At 33.3% G+C, this 24954-nt stretch overlaps 1 protein-coding gene across 2 annotated transcripts in view; it reads right to left on the bottom strand.

The window, feature by feature from the left end:
• Positions 1–24954, bottom strand: part of LOC126890074 (uncharacterized) — a 308382-nt gene that overhangs the window by 222011 nt on the left and 61417 nt on the right. For both annotated transcript variants that reach the window (XR_007700278.1, XM_050658904.1), the window contains exons 6-7: positions 15805–16410; positions 3504–3864 (exon numbers count right to left, since the gene is read on the bottom strand). Coding sequence is in view for 1 of the 2 variants with exons in the window: in XM_050658904.1 (XP_050514861.1) it covers positions 3504–3864; positions 15805–16410 (967 nt within the window). In the remaining variant the exon portion in view is untranslated. The remainder of the gene's footprint in view (positions 1–3503; positions 3865–15804; positions 16411–24954) is intronic.

Raw genomic sequence — 24954 nt, 5'->3', positions numbered from 1 at the left:
GCTCTAAAACCTGCTTGCTCTTTTGGCTGATAGAAATCCAACTTACTTCCTAGTCTGTTGGTAATAACTCTTGTGAATAGCTTATAATATACTTGTGACAGCAAGCTAATGGGTCGGTAGTTTCTAAAGTCGCTGATATCTCCCTTCTTATGAAGTAAGATGATTTCTGCGTTGTTCCACTGCGTCGGTGTTATTGCTTCACACAGAAATTTATTGAATAATTTAGCAAGTGCCAGTAAGTGTATTTCCTCCTAGTTTTATGCTTTTAGTCATTATTTTGTCTTCACCTGGGAATTTATTGTTTTTCATCTTTTGAAGCGCATTTTTAATTTCGCCAATAGTTATGTTCGGCATTAACTCTGAGCCTTGATTCTCTATTTTTGGTAAAGGACGTCTTTCATCGGATTCACTTGTTTCATAAAGTTGTCTGTAGAAGTCTTCCACTGTTCTCACTATTTCTTCCTTATCAGTCACAATGTCGTCTTGTTTATTTCTTAACTTATGTATGTTCTTTTTTCCTGTGGACATGTTGTGTCTTAGAACTTTCAGACTTCTATTTTCCTCTACCAACCTTGTCACCTCTCTCATGTTATGTTGCCTTATGTCTTTTCAGATCTCTTTGTTTATTGTTTTACTGAGTTGAGTAAGTTTTGCGTAGTTTGTGTTGTAACTGTCCTTCAGGCTTCTTCTTTCTTCTACAAGATTTTTAGTGTTGAGACTTATTTTTTCATGTTTTTTCTTCCTTTTAGGACAACAACTTTGCTTATTAGGTCTGCCGTAAATTTTGGCGAATGTTCTGTAATGAACTGTTTCGCCTGTAGTTGTCCTGGTGAATTCCTCCACCATTCCAAAGATTTATGAGCTACCCACTTTCTTGTAGCCATTCTTGTTACTGCCTTTGCAACGCAGCAGAAGGGTTCACGTCCAACGAATGGCATTGATGATCCTTGTTTGGCCATTTAATCTGCTTTTTCATTACCCTTATGGTAATGCCATTTAACCTTGCTACGGTCTCCTAGTTTATTTAGGGCGCACACAATCCCATACTAGCTAATTGACCTCTACAGAATTGAGTGGATAAGTGCTGTGTGACTATCTGTGAGGATGGCAATTGAATGTAACGTTCCTTCCTACCTTTCTATTTCTTCCACGCAGAGATGGATTTCTGTTATTTTAGCGTGGAAAACTGTGACAATGGGGTCATGACGAGAGAAAAAAGTTTTGGAATCTCTGTTTTAAAGGTATTTGTAATTAAACAAACTGAGAAGTCTCAGATGCAGAATTCACCATTATAATAAAAATTAAAACGGTAAATAGTTATTTAAATTTGAAACTTTTCTTGTTGAAAGTTCTTTCTGGTACATCCTTAATCTGCGACTTTTACAATTTATAAGACAGCAGACGACGAATATAGAAAAAAAAAGGACTCCCCTATATGCAGTCACATTCCGTTTTCATTCGTCTAGGAAAAGGACAGAAAGAAATTTCCTAGCACTCAAATCTGAGTAAAGATAGAAAAGTAAAAGATGGTTTTGCTTGCTTTCGATTCAGAGGGATGCACAATCGCTTGTACAGTAAGGGAAAAACCACTTACTGTATAATATAATATGTATCAAAAAATGTATATAATTTTAAGTAATTTAGATTGTTACAAAAAGATATTGTTTCTAAATATGCAAACAAAACGAAGGTTGATTAACGCAGTTTTGTTTATGTAACCTCGTAGAGGCTCACGTATAGTTTACTTTTCAAAGTCCAAATTATAAGGAGATATAAATAGCCCACAGAGGGATTATCATAATCAATTATAGTATTGTTATTATCAAGATCGTTACTATGCTAGTGAGCCGTCCTACGAGAAGGGTGTCCTGAAGGACCACCCCGCGAAACAACATCTTAGTAACCTTATGTTGATTGATGTTGTAAACCGTAAATAAAGTTATAAAGTTAGAGTCAGTGTTTCAACTCGACATTTCAACCCTGTAAGATTATCATGGCAATCTACCAACGTAGCACCAGCGTAACACGCTGAACAGCTGTTTCTGCCATTGCAGGCTTCCTCAACAGCGCTAGCGTGCACACCTCCGAATCGAAAACCATCTAAGGGAAATTTCAAAGATCATTGAAATCCCCATTGGGACACAATCCAGCGACATCTCTTAAACAAACTGAAAACTCTTAGATGCAGAATTCACCACTGTAATAAAAATTAAAACGTGAACCTTTTCTTGTTGAAAGTTCTTTCTGGTACATTCTTAATCTGCGACTTTCACAATTTATAAGACAGCAGACGAAGAATATAGAAAACAAAAAGGACTCTACTACATGCAGACAACGGAATGTGACTGCATATAGTAGAGTCCTTTTTGTTTTCTATATTCCTCGTCTGCTGTCTTATAAATTGTAAAAGTCGCAGATTAAGGATGTACCAGAAAGAACTTTCAACAAGAAAAGATTCAGATTTAAATAACTATTTACCGTTTTAATTTTTATTATAATGGTGAATTCTGCATCTAAGAGTTTTCAGTTTGTTTAAGAGATGTCGCTGGATTGTGTCCCAATGGGGATTTCAATGATCTTTGAAATTTCCCTTAGATGGGCTAGCTGGTTTTCGATTCAGCCTGCAATGGCAGAAACAGCTGTCCAGCGATTGAGCATCCCTCTGAATCGAAAACAAGCAAAACCATCTTTTACTTTTGTATTTGTAATGATTTCATTTCTTTATATTATTCGCGGTGTGCAAGTACTTGGAAAGGGAAACGAGAAACGACCGTGCGCGAGTCGCGGAGAAATATTGCAACTATCTTAAATAATTCATATTGTCAATTGAAATTGTCAAATTGACGTATATTTCATACCTTCTGTCATTGACGCAGAAAAATTATATATTGCTCCACAATATTGATATGATATGCAATTATTATATAAAGGTAAATTTAATTAATTGTATTTTGCTTGCAGTACTGCATTTTAATAACTAATTTTATTTACTACATACAATTGTTTACGTTTGCTAAACATAACCTGCATCTTATATTTTCTTCTTATTATTTTTTTGGACTATGGCCTTGACAATTATCCAGCAACCAGGACTAATATAATTGGCCAATATAATTAAAAGTGCGAATAAAAGTACAGAGCGTAGAAATAGAGGTCGCTTTGCCGAACTTGCACGGTCCCAATAGTAGTGGACTGTTCGCGGTCGATATCCATGTAAAACAAACACATCGTAGAGAATGGAAGAGAACAGAGCAGCTAAGTCGCGGTGGAGGTTTAGCGCGATGCCATCGATGCTTTTGAAAATAAAATGAGTTTGTTTTACATGGATGTCTACTGCACGGTCTACAAGGATGCTTCCCTGTGATTGGTCCGTTCGAAGCCAAGTTGTCATTCTGCGCTATCTAAGTTGATACTTTTTATATAATCCCTTTTTTGTATTCAGTTTATTTTTGAATTTCTACAGTAATAAAATTATAAGTGAAAAATACTTGATTTTTATTTACCTGTTTGTCAATATCATCTTCGGCGACTGCTATCTTCTTTATTGTCTGTCCATTTTTCCCAGTTAATAATATAGTTTTAGAGTTTTTGACAGTAGTAGGCAGTTTAGATGTTGATGGCGAAACCTTTCTTACAACAGTTTTAACAGTCCGAGAAGTTGAAGGTACGGATATCATTTGATTACTTGTAGGTAAAACCTTCTGGACAATCTGAGTCGGCGACTTTGTCGGACCCACTTCATTTTTTATTACAGATGAAACATTTTTCTGTATTAAATTACTCTTTAATACATTCTTCACAATTTTAGATCCTGATAAAGTTGAGTAGCTTAACAGTCGTTGGTTATTTGGGTTGAATAGTACCCTAAAAAGAAGAAGACCACAATTTGTGTTAGTTGTAATAATAATACGTACACAGATATTTTATTAGAGGAAAACTGAGACGCTATGTATTCAGGAAACAACAACAGCAACAACAATGTCAAGAAGACAACATGTGACAAACACAGAATCATTAAGAACGATGAAACTTTGAACGCAGTGGAGTGGAAAACTAACAATAGAACTATTCGGAAACGCTGCCGACAGAGTAAAATGGGTCTTGATGATCGCGAATGTCATTAAAGGATGAGGCACACGAACAAGAAATTTCTTGAAAATTACACAAATGAAGAGAATTTGAAACAAAAGTTAAGACTGTGTCAGGGTGGTTCATCCATAGATATAATAACTAGTAGATTTAGGCTAGCGGCAGGCACCCCCAAAATGACCAGGTACTGACCACGGAGAGGTGAATGGCCAATTTTAGACATACTGTATGTTTTGACGGTGCTGAAAACGAAAATGAGATTTATTTTGAATTTCACGTGGGGGAACATTTTCAAAATCGCAATTTCACCCTAAAAATAAATAAAAATAAAATCATATTTTTTTGCGTTTACCTCGCTACAACTCTGTTCCATTTTAATATTTTTTTCTGAAATTTTCTCTTTAACATTTCTGAAGACAAGGGTACCTATTTCAAGCTTTAATTCTTATTCTGATAAGGTTATGAATTTTTCAAAGGAAAAGGTGCGGATTTGTGCATTGCAAAGTTTAATCGCAAAATTTGAGTGACGAAATTTAAAATTTAGCCTTTTAATCACGTTTATGTTAAAATAGCGAGTACAAGAAGTTTTCTGGAAAATTTTAGATCAAAATGTTTTATAGAAAAAAAATAGTGCAACTTTTATTATCGACATTAGAAATCCCCAATATATCGGTTATTTTTCGTGATACTGACCATGGGTGGTGAATGGCTAATTTTAGTATTAGGTTATGTTTTTGACGGTGCTTAAAACGAAAATGAAATTTATTTTAAATGTCAGGTGGGAGAATATTGTCAAAATCGCAATTTTACCATAAAAATAAGAAAACAATGAAGTCACGTTTTTTGCGTTTAACCCGCTACAACTCTGGTCCATTTTAATATTTTTTTCTCACGTGTGTACACTATATATTGCTCACTTTTTTGAAGACAACGGTATCTGTTTTACGATTTTAGTCTTATTCTAGAAAAAGTTATGAATTTTTTAAAGTACAAGGTGCAGATTCGTGAATTGCAAAGTTTAATCGCGAAAGTTGAGTGGCAAAATTTAAAATTTATCATATTAATCACGTTTATGTTAAAACATAGAGAACAAAGTAGTTTTCTGGAAAGTTTTAGTTACAAATGTTTAATAGAAAAAAAAATGGCGCAACTTTTAATATAGACGTTATACATTCCCAAAATAACGCTTATTTTTCGAGATACTGACCATGGGCGGTGAATGGCTAATTTTGGTCTTATTTTATGTTTTTGATGGTGCTGACAATGAAAAAAGAGGTTTATTTTGTGTGAGGGAACATTGTCAAAATCGCAATGTTAACCTAAAAATGAAAAAAAAAAGTGAAGTCACGAATTTTTACGTTTAACTCGCTACACAACTCTGTTCAATTTTAATATTTTTTTCTAAAATTTCTACAGCATATATTTCCCACCTTTATGAAGACTATGAAAGCAACTGTAGTCTTTTCTTCATAAAAGTTATGAATTTTTAAGAATCAAAGGTGCAGATTCGTGAATTGCAAAGTTAAATCGCAAAAATTAAGTGACAAATGTTAAAATTTATAACGTAGATGTTAAAGTTGCACCGTTTGTTTTCTATAAAACATTTTGATCTAAAACTTTCCAGAAAACTTCTTTGTACTTATGTTTTATTTTTTAATTTGATTTAAAATCTATATTTCAAATTTTGTCAGTCAAATTTTGCGATTAAACTTTGCAATTCACGAATCTGCACCTTGTACTTTTAAATATTCATAACTTTTACTAGAATAAAACTAAAAGCTTAAAGCAGAAACCATTGTCTTCAAAAAAGTGAGTGATTTATAGTGTACAAACTTTAGAAAAAATATTAAAACGAACCAGAGTTGTAGCGAGCTAAACGCAAAAAACGTGATTTCATTTTTTTTTTTTTATTTTTAAGGTAGAATTGCAATTTTGACAATATTCCCCCACCTAAAATTTAAAAGAAATTTAATTATCGTTTATATCACGGTCAAAAACATAATTTAAGACCAAAATTAGACATTCACCACTGTTGGTCAGTATCTCGAAAAATAAGCGTTATATTGGGGATTTCTAATGTCGACATTAAAAGTTGCACTATTTTTTTTAATAAAACATTTTGATCTAAAACTTACCAGAAAACTTCTTTGTACTCTCTATTTTAACATAAACGTAATTAAGAAGCTAAATTTTAGCTAAACTTCGTCACACAACTTTTGCGATTAAACTTTGCAATGCACAAATCCGCACCTTTTCCTTTGAAAAATTCATAACCTTTATCAGGATAAGAATAAAAGCTTGAAACAGGTACCGTTGTCTTCAGAAATGTTAGAACTATATACTGTAAGAATTTCAGAAAAAAATATTAAAACGGAACACAGTTGTAGCGAAGCAAACGCAAAAAAACGAAATTTCATTTTTTTTTTTTTATTTTTAGGTTAAAATTGCGATTTTGACAATGTTCCCCCACATAAAATTCAAAATAAACCTCATTTTCGATTTTAGTACCCTCGAAAATATAAAGTATAAATAAAATTAGCCATTCACCCCTCCGTGGTCAGTATCTCGAAAACTAAGCGTTTTTTTGAGGGTGTACCGCTCGTGCAATTAGGCAAGGTATGGGCCGCACTGTGTATTGAGGTGTAACGCCAATATTAAGGATTGAGTGGTCGAGCCATATTTGTCCGTCACCACCGATCGACTGCTTCCCCGTTACGCTTTTTTGCTAAGTATGCCTTGTCTATCCTAAATATGTCTATGGGTTCATCACCTGCGTTGTTCAATTTGATACTAGAGACAATAATTAGAAGAATTAAGATAAGAACTCATAAAACGATATTTAAAACTGGACATCAGAGCATAGTCTTCACAGGTGATTAACACTAATAACGACAAGTACAAAATAAATAACAAAAATGGTGCTGCTTTTAATAAAAGAAGCAAAAACATTAGGGAGCATAATAAATCAAGAGAAGACAAAATTGATAATGAGGCAAACAGAAACCGAAAGAGAAGGGAACTTTATAGTTCAAATGAAGGATATACCTACAGTTTCTAAAGTGTAAAAGATTTAGTATACAGGGTGTCCCGAAAAGATTGGTCATAAATTATACCACACATTCTGGAGTCAAAAATAGTTCGATTGAACCTAACTTACCTTAGTACAAATGTGCTCATAAAAAAAGTTACAGCCCTTTGAAGTTACAAAATGAAAATCGATTTTTTTCAATATACAGTGGAACCTCGATTATCCGTCTCTCCGTTAACCGTCACCTCTGTTAACCGTCAGGGTCCGTACATAAGTTGTATTGACTACATAAGCAAAAATTGGGTCATCAATTCATTTTGTTTGAGCATTGCGATAAGCCAAACGAAATTCGCTGAAATGTACAGTGCGGTAACAAATGAAGTTATGGCTGAATCAACTGTATTGTTTTCGTTGGCTAAAGATGACATAAACGAATCGTTAATTTGTGATAAGGATGCAAACGGCTATCGATTGCTGACAGATGATGAAATCATTGAAATGGCAAAAGAGGCGGACGAAACAGATTCAGATGCTGGCACAGACTCGGAATTTGATGGTGGCAATGTCGATGATGTTATTGCATTTGACAAAGATTAGCGCAAATAAGCTAGAGAAGCTCCATCGCACATGCAACAATTCATCGAGTGGTATTCTTGACAAGAAGAAGCCAATAAAGTAGATTGCATGATCTTACGCGGATTAAGAAAAATGTTGAGCATCAGTAAAACAAACAAAGATTTCAGAATATTTTAAACCAAATTAAACCAAAATAAAACAAAACATATATGTAAATAAAATTTGACAGTTGTACTATCAATTTTCAATTTTTTTTAAAGTTCTGTTAACCGTCTTTTCGATTATCCGTCATAACCTTGGTCCGGTGCCCCGACGGATAATCGAGGTTCCACTGTATCGAAAACTATTAGATTTTTATTGAAAATGGATATGTATCATTCTTATGGCAGGATCATCTTAAAACAAAATTATAGTGAGATTTGTCCACCCCATAATAATTTTATGGGGGTTTTGATCCCTTAAACCCCCCAAACTTTTGTGAACGTTCCAATTAATTCATTATTGTGGTACCATTAGTTAAACACAATGTTTTTAAAACTTTTTTGCCTCTTAGTATTTTTTCGATAAGCGAGTTTTTATCGAGATGCACCTTCTTTTTGAATATATTTACATAAAAATTTTATGGGAGTTTTGTCCCTTTAAACCCCCCAAATGTTTGTGTACGTTCCAATTAAACTATTATTGTGGTACCATTAGTTAAACACAACGTTTTTAAAACTTTTTTGCCTCTTAGTATTTTTTCGATAAGCGAGTTTTTATCGAGATGCACCTTCTTTTTTAATATATTTACATAAAAATTTTATGGGAGTTTTGTCCCTTTATACCCCCCAAATGTTTGTGTACGTTCCAATTAAACTATTATTGTGGTACCATTAGTTAAACACAGTGTTTTTAAAACTTTTTTGCCTCCTAGTCTTTTTTTTTTGATAAGTCATCTTTTATCGAGATGTGGCTTCTGTTTCAAAATATGTATACCTAAAAATGTAAATTATAAATACATTTTTAGATTATTAACAGGTCTCTACACGTACTTAACCATATACAAATATGTGGTAGCTTCGATAAATATTCAAAATATCTCGATAAACAATGGCTTAACGAAAAAGTCCTAAGAGGCAAAAATGTTTTAAAAACAGTGTGTTTAACTAATGGTGCCACACTAATAATTAAATTGGAACGTACACAAAAGTTTGGGGGGATTTAAGGGAACAAAACCCCCATAAATTTTTTATGGTGTACACAAATTTCACTTTCATCTTTATTTAAGATGCTGCTGCCATAAGAATGCCACATGTCCATTTTCAATGAAAAATCTCTAAGAGTTTTCGATATATGAAAAAACAATGATTTTCATTTTGTAACTTCAAAGGGCTGTAACTTTTTTTGTGGGCACTATTGTATATAGGTAAGTGAGGTTAAATCAACCTATTTTTGATCCCAGAATCTGTGGTATAATTTATGACCAATCTTTTCGGGATACCCTGTATAAGTAGGAGTGAAAATAAATGAAAAATGCTGTAAACAACAGGAAATTCAAGCGAGAAGAGCAAAAGAAAACAAAAGGTATGGAGTACGTATTAAGAACGTTAATTAAATCTAAATACGCATTAAGAAATACAAATAAGACAAAAATAATAGACCTGTTAGAGAGATGGCAAAAATAAATCATAAGAGCAATGTATGGAGGTGTGAAAACAGAAGGATGGTTAAGAAGAAGAACTAACAAAGAAATAGAAAACCTATACAACGAGCCAAAAATAACGACAGTAGCTAAAACTAAGGAATATATTTTAGAAAGACTAGAAGAGGAAAAAGTAACGAAAATAATGTTTTCCCAAAAAGCAATACAAAAGAGAAGGAAAGTCAGCCCACGAGAAAGATGGAATGATACATGTTCTTGAAGATCTACAAAGAATTAACGTCAAAGATTGGAAAGAAAAGGCAGTAGATAGAAGGAAATGGAAGAAAGTGGTGAAAAAAAAGGAATGCAAAGATAAAAGAAAGTAATGAACTGTAACGATTTATAAAATAAAGTTATGGTAGTGGTATTTAGATAACCTTAAACTTGCAAGACCTGTTGAGCTCAATAAATAAAATACAAAAGGAGATAATTTAAAAGGGGATAATTTAATACAAACACGATATAGGACAAAGAACAAAACTTTAGATCGTTATTTCCTCTTTTTAGTATGGTATAACTAGACCCAAACCCAGACATCCAAAGTGACCCAAATCCAACACCAAATTGTTCTATATGGTCTACATAATGTTCAGAAAAAAGTCGCACCATTTTGAGCGTCGGGTTTTTGTGAGAGAGGGGGGAGAAATCGGTAAATTCGTAGTTTTTTAAGTTTTTCGTCAATATTTCTAAAACTATGCGGTTTAGCATGAACAACCTTCTATACAAAAATGTTCTACATTAAATTTGAAATAAAAAAGGACCTGCCTATGGATAATCTTAAAATGAACGGTTCCAAAGTTACGGAGGTAGTATAGTATAATTGGTCCAAAAAAAGGCCTAGCCCAAACATCCAAAGTAAAAGTCTTCCTCCAACACCAAATTGTTCTATATGGTCCACATGTTGTTCAGTAAAAAGTTACACCATTTTGAGCGTCCGGTTTGGGTGGGGGGGGGGAGATAGGGGAGAAGTCGGAAAATTAGTAGTTTTTTTACGTTTTTCGTCAATATTTCTAAAACTATGCTTTAGCGTAAACAATGTTCTATACAAAAATGTTCTATATAAAATTTAAAACAAAAAAGGTCCTATACATAATTGTTATAAAATCAACGGTTGCAGTGTTACGGAGGGTGAAAAGTGGAGATTTTCGACACTTTTTATATTTTTTGGGCAATTTATAATATTATTACTGATGAAAGAAATTTTCGTAAAAGGATTGTGTTTTGTAAATAAAATTTTCTATTTTAGTGGCCGATGGTATGTTAGTGATAAGCCCTTGAAGAAACGTCAACCTCACCACCCAAAATCATCATCAATTGGCCATGAAATATAAAAAGTATCGAAAACCTCCACTCCGTAACTCTGTAACCGTTGATTTAATAACAATTATGTAAAGGACCTTTTTTGTTTTAAATTTTATGTAGAACATTTTTGTATAGAACATTGTTTACGCTAAAGTATAGATTTAGAAATATTGACGACAAACGTAAAAAAAAAGAATGTGTGTGTACTTTGTACGGACGTAAGAAGTTATATTTCTAGTACCTATATGATTTCAACGAAATAAATATACTTTGAACAGGTTATTTGTATTTTATTTAAAAATTAAACTAATTTTTACTTATTTTTACTTACTACTTTCCAAAAATTTTTATTAAAACAATCCCAAAAATAAAAAAAAATTAGAATACACACGGATTCGAACCGGGGTCCTCTCGATCTCCGGTCACACGCTCTACCACTGAGCTATACTCCCTTTGCTTTGACGGGTTACAAGATTTCTCATACATACTGACAGATTTAATAGCCCAAAGGAAGTATACAAAAATACTTAATATACTTACTGATATTATAAAATATCTTATTCCCGAGGAAGACTAATCCAAAGACACAAAAATTATAATAAATATATTTACTAAAAACACTAATAATATATTCTTTTCACGAACACCTTATTTGCGCTACATAAAGATGTAGCGACTAATACCATACTGTCGGTGTGCGCATGCGCCGTGGAATGTAAAAATTCACCCTCGTGTCCAAAGAAGTATAACTTCAAAAAATACTAACTTTCCGACTTCTCCCCCACCCCCCCCCAAACCGGACGTTCAAAATGGTGTAACTTTTTACTGAACAACATGTGGACCATATAGAACAATTTGGTGTTGGAGGAAAACTTTTACTTTGGATGTTTGGGTTAGGCATTTTTTTTTTATCAATTATACTATACTACCTCCGTAGCTTTGGAACCGTTCATTTTAGAAGGATTATGCATAGGGCCTTTTTTATTTCAAATTTAATGTAGAACATTTTTGTATAGAAGGTTGTTCATGCTAGACTGCATTGTTTTAGAAATATTGACGAAAAACGTAAAAAACGCCGAATTTACCGATTTCTCCCCCCTCTCCAAACCCGGCGCTCAAAATAGTGTGACTTTTCTCTGAACATTATGTGGACCATATAGAACAATGTGGTGAACAATGGAAAGGGCTTATGGAACAAATGAGCACCATGCTAAACTTATTAACAACACTTGTCTCAAAAATGAACTAATGGCTAATACACTAAAATTTGTCATATGGAATGCTAATGGCTTGACACAACACAAACATGAGTTGTATGCATTTATAGTTAATCACCAATTAGACATAAAACTGATTTCAGAAACACACTTCACGAAAAAAAGTTTCATAAAATTTCACAACTATAAAATATATCACACAACACATCCAGATGGAACTGCACATGGTGGGACAGCAATCATTATAAGAAACAACATCAAACATTACCAGACAACTCACTATCAAAAAGCACATATTCAGGCCACAAATGTGGTTGTAGAAGACTGGACAGGACCTATAACTTTTTCAGCTATATATTGTCCACCAAAACATTCAATTAAACAACCAGAATTTAAAACCTTTTTTGATACACTTGGACCTAGGTTTATTTGTGGCGGAGACTACAATTCAAAACAGACTTATTAACAGGGATCTAGCCTTATTAATACCAAAGGCCGTGAACTACAAAAAGAAATACAAATAGATAATCTGAACATAGTAACCACAAGGGAGCCAACATACTGGCCTACAGACCCTGCGAAAATTCCAGATCTCCTCGATTTTGCTATAGTGAGAGGAATAAATGAAAAATACTTTAAACCAAAGTCTTGTTACGATTTATCCTCTGACCATTCACCTGTTATCATAACTGTAAGCAAAAACATAACAAAAATAGAAAGGAGCTGTATATTACACAACAACAAAACAAATTGGAGTTATTTTAGATATCAAGTAAATAATCAAATCAATTTAGACATCCCACTAAAGACCGATAAACAAATCGAACAAGCAGTAGAACATTTTAACACAGTTTTACAGGAAGCAGCATGGAACTCAACACCATTACCTACAAATCGACATATGAACAAACACTGTTCCAATACAATACATGAAAAAATAATTGAGAAAAGAAGACTCAGAAAACAATGGCAATTATCAAGATCACCTCAAAGTAAAACAAACCTCAATAAAGCACAAAAAGACCTAAAAAATTGATAATAGCAGAAAAAAATGCAAGCTTTCAGGAATACCTACAAAAACTAGATGCAACTCAAGCCACTGACTACTCGTTATGGAAGGCTACAAGGACTCTGCGAAGGCAGAACTATACAGTCCCACCACTAAGAACACAAACAGGACAATGGGCGAGAAGTCCTCTAGAAAAGGCCGAAACATTTGCGACACACCTTAAAAAAGTCTTTACACCAAATGAGGGAAATTACTCACTACAAACTGAAGAAGAAATTATTTCGATACTCACAAAACCTTATCAACTAGAACTTCCTGAAAAAAAATTCACAAAAAATGAGGTAAAAAATATTATACAACACAACATCGACCCAAAAAAGGCTCCAGGATACGACCTGATTACAGGAAAAACTCTTCAGCAACTCAACACCATTACCTACAAATCGACATATGAACAAACACTGTTCCAATACAATACATGAAAAAATAATTGAGAAAAGAAGACTCAGAAAACAATGGCAATTATCAAGATCACCTCAAAGTAAAACAAACCTCAATAAAGCACAAAAAGACCTAAAAAATTGATAATAGCAGAAAAAAATGCAAGCTTTCAGGAATACCTACAAAAACTAGATGCAACTCAAGCCACTGACTACTCGTTATGGAAGGCTACAAGGACTCTGCGAAGGCAGAACTATACAGTCCCACCACTAAGAACACAAACAGGACAATGGGCGAGAAGTCCTCTAGAAAAGGCCGAAACATTTGCGACACACCTTAAAAAAGTCTTTACACCAAATGAGGGAAATTACTCACTACAAACTGAAGAAGAAATTATTTCGATACTCACAAAACCTTATCAACTAGAACTTCCTGAAAAAAAATTCACAAAAAATGAGGTAAAAAATATTATACAACACAACATCGACCCAAAAAAGGCTCCAGGATACGACCTGATTACAGGAAAAACTCTTCAGCAACTCCCAGAGAAAGGCTTCCAATTTCTGACACAGTTATTTAACTCTATAATGAGACTAGGTCATTTCCCATCACAATGGAAACTAGCACAAATAACAATGATACTAAAGCCAGGAAAAGAACCAGAAAGTGTACAGTCCTACCGTCCTATTAGTCTTCTTCCAGTGGTCTCCAAAGTTTTTGAAAAGCTGACACTTACTAAGCTAATGCCTATACTAGAAAACAAAAAACTAATACCACCACACCAATTTGGGTTTATAAAACAACATTCAACAATACAACAGGTACATAGAATTGTAGAGAGAATCAACGAGGACTTTGAAAATAATAGGTACTGCTCGGCGGTATTTCTGGACGTAAGTCAGGCATTTGATAAAGTCTGGCATAAAGGCCTATTATGTAAACTAAAACAGAATTTACCTACAAATTACTATATACTCTTAAAGTCATATATCACTAACAGAAACTTCCAGGTAAAGTATGAGAATGAATACACAAACATACAACAAATTCTCGCTGGGGTGCCCCAAGGAAGTGTACTAGGACCTATATTATACCTTATATTCACTGCTGACTTACCGACAGATACACATATCACTACAGCCACATTTGCGGATGATACGGCAATACTATCATCGAACAAAAATCCCAAAATAGCCTCAGAAATCTTACAAAATAATCTAAATAAAATTCAACAATGGATGACAAAATGGAGAGTCAAAATTAATGAAAACAAATCGCTACACCTAACATTTACCACACGTAGGGAAACATGTCCGGCTGTATACTTAAACGGTAAAGGAATCCCACAAGGGGATGAAGTCAAATATCTAGGTACGTACTTGGACAGAAGATTAAACTGGAGGAAGCATATATTTACTAAGCGAAAACAACTGGGTCATAAGTTAAGAACCATATATTGGCTGTTGGGCAAAAAATCAAAACTATCAACTGAAAATAAAATATTAATCTACAAATCCATCCTAAAACCAGTGTGGACTTATGGGATAGAATTATGGGGAACCGCTGCGCATTCCAACATTGAAATCATACAAAGATTTCAGTCCAAAATATTGAGATCAATACTAGGAGTTCCATGGTTCATAACCAATGAAGCCATCCATCGGGACGCCGGACTACCATACGTCAAAGATGACATCAAAAAGTGCGCGAAAAAACATACAGAGAAACTTAAAGTGCATCCAAACGTGTTAGCAAAAAATTTAGTGAATAAACCGCGTACTGTTCGTAGGTTAAAACGAAAAGTTCCGTTAGAGTTAAGTGAACAATAGGTACTAAATTAATGTGTATAAGTTTATGTCAGAAATAGTCAGTGTTGTAGGCTAAGTTTTAAAAAAGGAGTGCATCACTGGATGCCTCCCTACATGTCATTCCTAATTATTGTCAGTCCTATTACTTATTGTCTCTTATCTACCTAAACATTTAGGTTTAGATTGTATAGATAGATTGTAATAAACGTGGGGTTAGTAAAAAAAATATAGAACAATTTGGTGTTGGAGGAAAACTTTTACTTTGGATGTTTGGGTTAGGCCTTTTTTGGACCAATAATACTATACTACCTCCGTAACTTTGGAACCGTTAATTTTAGAAGGATTATGCATAGGACCTTTTTTATTTCAAATTTAATGTAGAACATTTTTGTATAGAAGGCTGTTCATGCTAGACCGCATAGTTTTAGAAATATTGACGAAAAACGCAAAAAATGACGAATTTACCGATTTCTCCCCTCCCCTCTCCCCCCCCCCCCAAACCCGGCGCTCAAAATGGTGTGACTTTTTTCTGAACATTATGTGGACCATATAGAACAATTTGGTGTTGGAGGATAACTTTCACTTTGGATGTCTGGGTTAGACCATCTTTTAGACCAATTAGGGTTAGACCAATTAGTAATAAAGATACAAACCTTTGTTGCTGTCCTTGTTGATCAGTAACGATCATAACTTTATTTCCAGTTCCTTCTGGGAACTTAGAAGCAATATTGGCAATCGGAACATTTCTTTTCACAATTGTCTTCTTCGTAATCACCTTTTGTTGTGATGAACCAGGCGCACCCTGGCTAAGAAAAAAGTAAGTACCGGGTTTTGCACCGCGAGGTAAAACTCCCGGCGCAAGAACCTTTCCTGGCGTTATCGGCTGTTTAACTGGAGCAGCCTGTAGAATCCTAGGCTTGGTTATGGTTTTTTGGGGCTGCGCTATTGTCTTAGTTGGGACGGCGGTACGGGTATATGTAGCAGGTTTAGTAATTGCTAATTTCGTTGATGTAGACGTTGGTTGTAATGTACTTGGTTGGGTACGTGCATTAGTTGATGCGTTATTATCAATTACAATAGGCATACTTTCAATACTTTCCGGTGTCAATATTTGGTCTGATAATACAATCGGCATATTATAGATGTCAAAAACATTATCATCTTGACTTGTGGAAGGTGTGGTGATGGTTGGCCTCGTGCCACCAGTTATAATCTGTGCTTTTTTGGCCGTCTGCGATGGTCCACCCTCGACGGAAACCCTGAAAATTAAATTTTTTAAGTTTTATATTTTTCACAATAAAATGATGTTTCAAAATTAAAGCCCAAATCATCTAATAAGGAGAATTCAACAACTCGCTTCACATTAAAGTATACAGGGTGTTTCATTAATAATTGTAGAGTGACGGGGCAAAGTGATCTAAGTGCCAAAAAATCAAAAAATCACTTTTTCCACTCAAAGTGTTCTATGTGCCATCGCCAATAGCCCCACTGTGATTTAGGTCCCTATTCTACTGTTACCTAATTTAAAAATTGACTGCATGATCAAGCTAGCGGTATGTCCTTCGGACGTGTCCGGCCAAACTGTTCTAAGTGCCATGCTTCTTTATTAGTATTGTTCCATGTCAGTAGTTGCTTATAAACGTTCGGGAACGTGTCGTTTTAAGGTTAAAATTCCTATTTTGCATGAAATAATGAATGAACAAGCATTTCGTCGTGATGAAACAGTTAAAAACAAAAAACGTAAGAGAAAAATACAGAGTGAGGCACGAGTTAGTGGAAATTCGTACACTACCGATAAATTTAAAAAACTAGTTCCGGCAAGACGTAAACCTAAAAACGAGGTTAGTATTAATTTTTATTTTCGAGTATGTGTGCAATAATGACGTTAGCAACAAAAACCAATATTTGCAATGTAACCTTATATTTTGCTTTTTTTGTTTTCAGGTTGAATGCAAATGTAAGAACAGCTATTGTAAGGAACTGACTGGAATAGAGAAGATGCAACTCCATGAGTCCTACTATTCACTGGATTTAAATGAACAGGGTAGTTATCTTATGGGACTGATTCAGATACTTCCGGTGACACGACGTCGTCATGGTACTTACGATGATGATTCAGAGAGCCGACGCCAATGCACTATGAGTTACACTGTTCCTGATGGTAAGGGAGGTTTACAAAAAGTTTGTAAACAGACATTCATGAAGATTTTTGCTGTTAATCCCCAAAGGATTACAACCATTGTCAAGAAGAAAAAAAGTGGGGATTACACTTACACAGACAAGCGAGGTGGTGCAAAAATGTTTAAATTCACTGTCCATGATCGTCGTTTAGTGAAACAACATATTAATAGCTTCCCTAGAGATGTCAGTCATTACAACCGACTTAAGTCGGACAAAGAGTATTTGAGCTCTGATCTGAATGTGCATAGGCTTTTCAGGGCATTTCAAGAAAAGAATCCTTGTACTCATATTTCACACAAGTTTTACCGAAGTGTTTTTTTGAAGGATTTTCCGAACCTATCCTTCCGTCGACCACGAGTGGATACTTGCAAAACATGCGATCAACTGAGCATATCAACCAAAAGTTTTGACCCAGCAACCAAGAAAACAGGGACAACAAAACTTGAGTTACATCACCGCCAAGTAGAAGCTGTTTTCGCATCTATAAAAAGCGACTTTATACGAAGCACTTTGCCAGTAAGTGACACGTGCACCATAACAATGGATTTGCAGAAAGTTTTTTCGTTACCCAAACTAACTCACAGTAGTATGTACTATTCCCGCCAAATATCTGGTTACAACTTTGGTATTCACGTGGCTGATACAGATGATGGATTGATGTGTATTTGGCATGAGGGGCAATCAGGAAGAGGAGGCAACCAAATGGCATCTTGCCTTTTACAAACACTAAACTGTGGACTACTCAATACATACAAAAAAAATCTGTGCGTTTGGAGTGATAACTGTGCAGGTCAGTTAAAAAACAGAATGCTTTTGTTCTTGTACATTTTTCTTGTCTGCCATGAAGTTTTTGAAACGATTGATCATAAGTTTCTTGTATCAGGTCATTCGTTCTCAGCTTCAGATCGGGATTTTGCTTTAATCGAAAAAAGAGCAAGACAATGCAAGCTAATTAATATGCAGGATGTTATGAAGGCGATAGTCACAGCGAGACCTTCACGTCCTTACAAAGTTCTGAACATGGGTGACGAGAAAACGTTTTTTGATTTTGATGCAGCCTCTTCCGCGTTTCTGAATACAGCCAAACTTGGAATTTCTACAGCTGTTTGGATTCGAGTTTCAAAGAACAACCCTGGGACCGTCATGTACAAGAAAAGTTACAGTGATTTAGCACCGTGGGAAAGTTGTATAGTCCTAAAACCTGGCATTACTGCCACTACCATCAAAAATGCTACACTGTCTTCTCTTCCAAATTCCTTACCTTTAAAAGAATCTAAAAAGAAAGACATTACTGCAATGTTGCAATTTCTCGATGATGACAATAAACAATATTTTTTAAACATTTTGACAGTTTAAGCACTTTATCATTTTCATTTTTTGTAATATGTGTTATATTTGAAGCATGTTTAATATTTAAAATGACTTAATTTAACAGTTTTTATTTTTAAATAAACGATTTACGACAATAAATTTGATTCAAAAACGGTTTTTTGTGTTTTCCCAATAAAATGTGTTTTGGCACTTAGATCACTTTGCCCCGCTACTCTACAATTGTCCATATAGTAACTGGAGAAACCTTAGCACAAAATACGAAGATTTAACCTAAAACACTTAAATAAAATGTGGTTCCTTACTGAGGTACAGGGTGTTTTATCTAAAAATTTAAAAACTATTTTTGCTCAGCATTTTAAAACTGTTTGAAGTATCCTTTTCATACTTCGCAGAAAATGCCACTACTAGACACTCTACTAAAATTATGATAAACAAACGTTTCTAGCTACTATCAGAGGCGTACAACAGGGGATGGTGAATGGCTGACCCTTCTCAAATTCTACGCCACTGGAGGAATTACTATTTTAGTTCCATTTTTAGATTCTCCCATACTTTCTACGTAAATAATGTACTCTTTATTGGTAACGATAAAGTCATTTGTTTTCGAGATATTTGAAGTTAAATATGAAACGGCACAGTTATTTTGATTAATTTATGATATGATTCGTGTGATTAAAATTTAAAAATTATTTGTACCCAGTACTTTAAAACTATTTGGCGTATCCTTATCATACTTGGCAGAAAGTATAGGTACTGTACACCCTACTAAATTAAGGTAAATAAACGTTTCTAGCTACTACCAGAGGCGTACGACAGGGGATAGTGGCTGGTTGACCCTTCCCAAATTCCACGCCACTGACGAAATTGCTATTTTAGTGTAATTTTTTGATTTTGCAATACTTTTTATGTAAATAATATACTCTTCATTCGTAACGATAAAATGATTAGTTTTCGAGATATTTGAAAATAAAAATGAAGCGACACAATACATTAATCAAAATAACCGTGTCGTTTCATTTTTAACTTCAAAGATCTCGAAAACTAATTACTTTATCGTTACAAATGAAGAGTATATTATTTTCATAGAAAGTATTGGAGAATCCAAAAATTGAACTAAAATAGCAATTTCGCCAGTGGCGTAGAATTTGGAAAGGGTCAACCATTTACTTTCCCCCGTCGTATGCCTCTGGTAATAGCCAGAAACGTTTGTTTAAAATAATTTAGTAGTTTTTATAGTATGTATACTTCCTGCCAAGTATGAACGGAATGCGTCGAATAGTTTTAAAATGCTGAGCAAAAATAATTTTTAAATTTTTAGATAAAACACCCTGTAACTCAGTAAGGAACCACATTTTATTTAAGTGTTTTAGGTTAAATCTTCGTATTTTGTGCTAAGGTTTCTCCAGTTACTATATGGACAATTATTAATGAAACACCCTGTATATGTGTTCCGTTGGTGGTTAACGGAATCAATTAACTTAAATTAAAATAAGTGTAAAAACAACAACTTGTCAATAATATATTTATATGTGTCGGTAAAATAGCGTGAATGTTTCTCGAAAGAGGGTTTGTTATTCTTTGCGAGTTTGGTGGTTGTCCGCGCCGGGTGGTTGCTATGACTATACTGAAAAAGCCACAAACGCTAATATGTTTGTGTTTCTACCATCTGGCCAGAAAGGCGATAAATTATTTAGATCTGGCGTTTAAAAGTTGAAACATTTCTGCAGTTTTAAGAAACGTCTTCGAATGCATTTCCAAAGTGAGTTATTGACATAAGGTCTGATAAGGTAATTAATTTATGGGGGATTCAGTTTGTTAAACTGAACACACCAAAAACATATGGTTAGGGATACATTTCGTTTCGTAAAACTTAACTTAGCATCTGGTTTGTATATTAAATGTGAATTTGATATGACCCATATTATTTCGTTTTGAGAAAAGAAAGTTAATATTTAAAATTAGCAATTAAAAAAATAATAAATGATGCGTGTCGCTATATATGCATAGTCCATTCACTAACGGTAGAATATTGCAAAACCTCTAAATTTTAAAGAACCGCTTCGATTGACGTGAGATTTGGTATACACATAGCTAGATATTGTGCCGATGTCTGTTAATGCCCTGGGGGTGAGTTTCACCCCTTCTCGGTTGTGAAAAAATATACGTTCAAAAGAAGTCTGGAAATGGATCAACTGACTAATTCTAAGCAACTTTTGTTCTATAGCGGTTTTTCACTAAGTTAATACTTTTCGAGTTATTTGCCGTATGTGTGAATATTTTCATTTAAAAAAAAAACACGTTTTTAGACGCTCTTTCGCAAATAACTCAAAAAGTATTTTATCGAAAGAAATAAACTTAGCAAAAATATAGATTATAAGAAAATTTAAAAAAATTGTGTATGAAGTCTCTAGACCTAGCAGAAGCAGAGTTGTAGCTAATGAAAATTGATTCATATTCGTTAAATTCCAAATCGAATATTTCCACGTTAAATAACCAAAAAATAAAGCACTTCTGGGAAAAACTCATTATAACTTTTTTAAAGTGTTTACAAAACTGTATTTCTGTTTTTATTGTTTCTAATGTGTGTCCCACCTTGACTTTACAGTACAGGTTCTTATGACCAACAGTGATGCCAAATTTAGGATAACTATAAATAACTTGGGAATTAATATTATTGACATTTTGTGGCTGGCAGGTGTTCTAAAACATTTTTTTTTTTTCGAAAAATACCTTTATGTGAATAAAATAAAAAATAATTTTGAATAAAACATTTATAAATATAATAATATATTTAAGTGAATAAAAAATATCCCCTGGGATGTTTCAGAGTACTGTTCTCCATTAATAAATGAAATCGTTATAGGTAACACAAAAATACCACAATAATAACTACAGTCGATGTGAACTTCAACGAATCAAATGAACTAACTAAAAAAGAATGTGTGTACTTTGTACGCACGTAAGAAGTTATACTTCTATTATATGATTTCAATGAAATCAATATACTTTAAACAGTTTCTCTACTACTTTCCAAAAATTTTTATTAAAACAACACCAAAAATTAAAAAAATAAAAGAATAAAACACACGAACACATTGAAAATGCCACAAATGATTTCTGAACAATAATTGTTGCCAAAAATTTTAATTAAATACGTATTTTCTGAAAAAAATTATATAATAATATACTTACAATCATAAAATCTATAAACAAATAAAAAAAATGATATAACTTGCATTGGGCTTGAACCTACTTCCCGTGTATCCCGCCGTACGAGAGTCGAAGCGATTTCAAACTGCACCACCTTCGCGTATACGTCATGTGGGAATATACACAAACTGAACAACTTTTTGACATTTTGTTTATATGAATTTTTATTAGTTTGATTTTTGTCGAATTAAAATACAACAATATATAGAGTAAGAAAACGATACATTAGATGAAAATTTGTAGAAAGTTTGTTCGTAATCAGATTATGTAAATTAAAATTGCCTACTAGGGGTATAGCATAGCAAGTACTAGGTAAGTACATTATTTTTTTTACAATTTCCAAATAGGTATGAAGATAATTTTTTATTGGAATACAACTGAAACATTTAGAATTACGTACCTGTGGCTTTTCAAAACTATTTAAAAAGTCACTATAATTATAAATTTGATTTTATTTCTGTCCTCACAACAATAAAAACTAATATATTATACAACATTTTTGTTTACCGATAACCTCCATATTGAACAATTATTGACAGATCATTTCAACACCCAATCAGAGCCCGTATAAAGACTAATACCAAACTGTCGGTGTGCGCAGGCGCGAAGATCAATATAAATTCACCCTCAATCTCAATCGCGCCTAAAGAAGTATAACTTCAAAAATGAACTAACTGAACTAACAATTAATGAACTTTAACGAATCAAATAAAATAACTAAAATTAATTTCAAGTTTAGAATTTATACTAAATTTTAATGAGGGTGTAAACACATTAAAATGACATTAATTTCAGGTTGGAAATCAGTTGTTAAGAATAACAAAGTGCAATTAAGATCCAAATTTTCCAAATACGCAATGAGTTACTCAATATAATGTTATCAGTAATAATTATAAGCTTATTTGATATTATTTGTTATAATTTAATTTAGGTGAACTGACCATCAACAATTATAATTTATTTATTCTCAACTGTAGGACAATATAAAACTTTAAACTTGACGGACAATCTATTTTAAATTTTGCTTGACATTACTTGTATATACTATCTGAACTGTCTATACTGTCAATACATAAATTAACAACCATTCACCAACATCCACTTTTAATGTCGGATATTCTAACATTCTTAACCAAAAAAAGTTATTACGTAAATCGATTATAAAATTGCTGATTACTTTTCGAAAATGACTATCACTCAAAAGACACAATGAAAAATATTGTTTTACTACAATGCTATTGACTGTAACGAGTTAGTTTTAATTTAACATTTTTAGGGCCCTACATTTTTAGGACCCTGGTAATGTTCTATTGAAAATTCTTTTGAAGAAAATCGGCATCGCCGCGCTAAAAACTCCCATAAGGATTGCATTGCCGTATGTTCGCGTACTGTAAAGTCAAGGTGGGATAGACTATAGCAACAAAAGTAAGCAAGTAACGCTCAAAATAAAGTTGGTCCCATTTTTTGGTAAAAAATGGTGAAAATCACCCCCAAATTAGCTCCCCAAATGAAATTAATCGTTACCGCTCCACAATTTGCTTTATTTATGTATGTATTGTTTAATATGATCTGTAAGTTTCATCGGTTTAAAGTGCTTATTTTTGAAAGGACTGTAGTTGAAAGGGCTTGAACCAGTCACTGATCACGAGTGTATGCAAATTTTGAAAAGCCATATCTTAACCAATTTTTGTTTTACATAAAAACAAAAAATCCAAAAAATATTCAGAAAAGCAAAACCTACATTTTTTTAATCTTTGAGATTTTTGGTATGCAAATTTTGAACAGCCATATCTTAACCAATTTTTGTTTTACAGAAAAACAAAAAATCCAAAAAATATTCAGAAAAGCAAAACCTACATTTTTTAATCTTTGAGATTTTTGGTATGACTAATAATTTTAAACTTGTTTTTGAAGCAAAATAACTTATAATAATGCCTTACGATGACATTTCTGAGTCCTATTAAAAAATTATTTTTTTTTTTTTCATTGAGAAAAAATCAAAATCTCAAAATCATATTTTGAGAAAAAAAAGAAGAAGACCGTTCGGCTTAAATGCTTCAGTTTGTGCTTATTTTTATGTTCCGCAGAAGCTATACACCAAATTTCAGACAAATCGGAGATCCAAAAGTTTTTGGATCCAAAATTGAGTGGTTTAAAATCACCCATGTAATTTATTTAATTCAAAATACATTTTACTGCTGTCAGAAAACAGGAAAAAAATGTTGATTTCAAAAATAAAACATTGCTTTTCGTTGAAATTAAATGTTCAAACTGTTGAGGCAGGTGAGTGGCAGCTTGAACATTTAATTTAAGCGAAAAACAATATTTATTTGATAAAGAAGCATTTTTGCACCTCGAATTCATTAGTGCCGTAACCCTGAAATCGCAAACCATTTGCACCATATTGTATATAATAAAGGAGCCAAGAAAAAAATTATTAAAATTATGTCTTTTTGCACACCAAAAGGGCACTACTACCTTAAGGTGATGGGTACGTAGTTTCTGCTTCAATGCTATTCAAATGGGATTCATTTTTTTCGAATCTTTTTTTGAAAAATTTATTTTTGAAAAATTTAAACGCAGAATGCAAGATTACGTTATTAGCGAGGGCCGAAAGTCCCTGAGAACTTCTATAATGTTTATTTTAATAAGTTACAGGGGTGAAAAGCTAAGAGAAAATTTAGTGTGATTTTTAATTTCAAATATCTCATTCAAAATAAACTTTTTATTTATTGTAAGTAGACAAGGCGAAAACGGCGGGTCCGTTGGGAAAAATATTCCCATGAGATTTTTTTGCATAATCACATTCGTGAGACATCCCAGAATAAGGTTCCAGAAGTCGCCCACATGAAAAGTGGTTCAATTTTTTAACAATTTTTTTTTAATCAAATTGCAAAAAATCATTATTTTTGGCTTGGACATTTTTTTGTAGGTTTTTTTTACCATTCTGGATAAAAAAGGTCTCTTATAATTTTTCTCGCAATTTAAAATTGAAAAAAAAACGAAAAATGGCGATTTTCAAGGCTTAATAAACTCGGTTAAAAGTTATTAATATGAAAGTCAGAAAGTGACTAAATCAA

This window comes from Diabrotica virgifera, chromosome 8, assembly GCF_917563875.1.
Source record: "Diabrotica virgifera virgifera chromosome 8, PGI_DIABVI_V3a".
Taxonomy (NCBI): Eukaryota; Metazoa; Arthropoda; class Insecta; order Coleoptera; family Chrysomelidae; genus Diabrotica; species Diabrotica virgifera.
The sequence above is the reverse complement of the archived record's forward strand: the minus strand, read 5'-3'. Positions and strand labels throughout refer to the sequence as shown.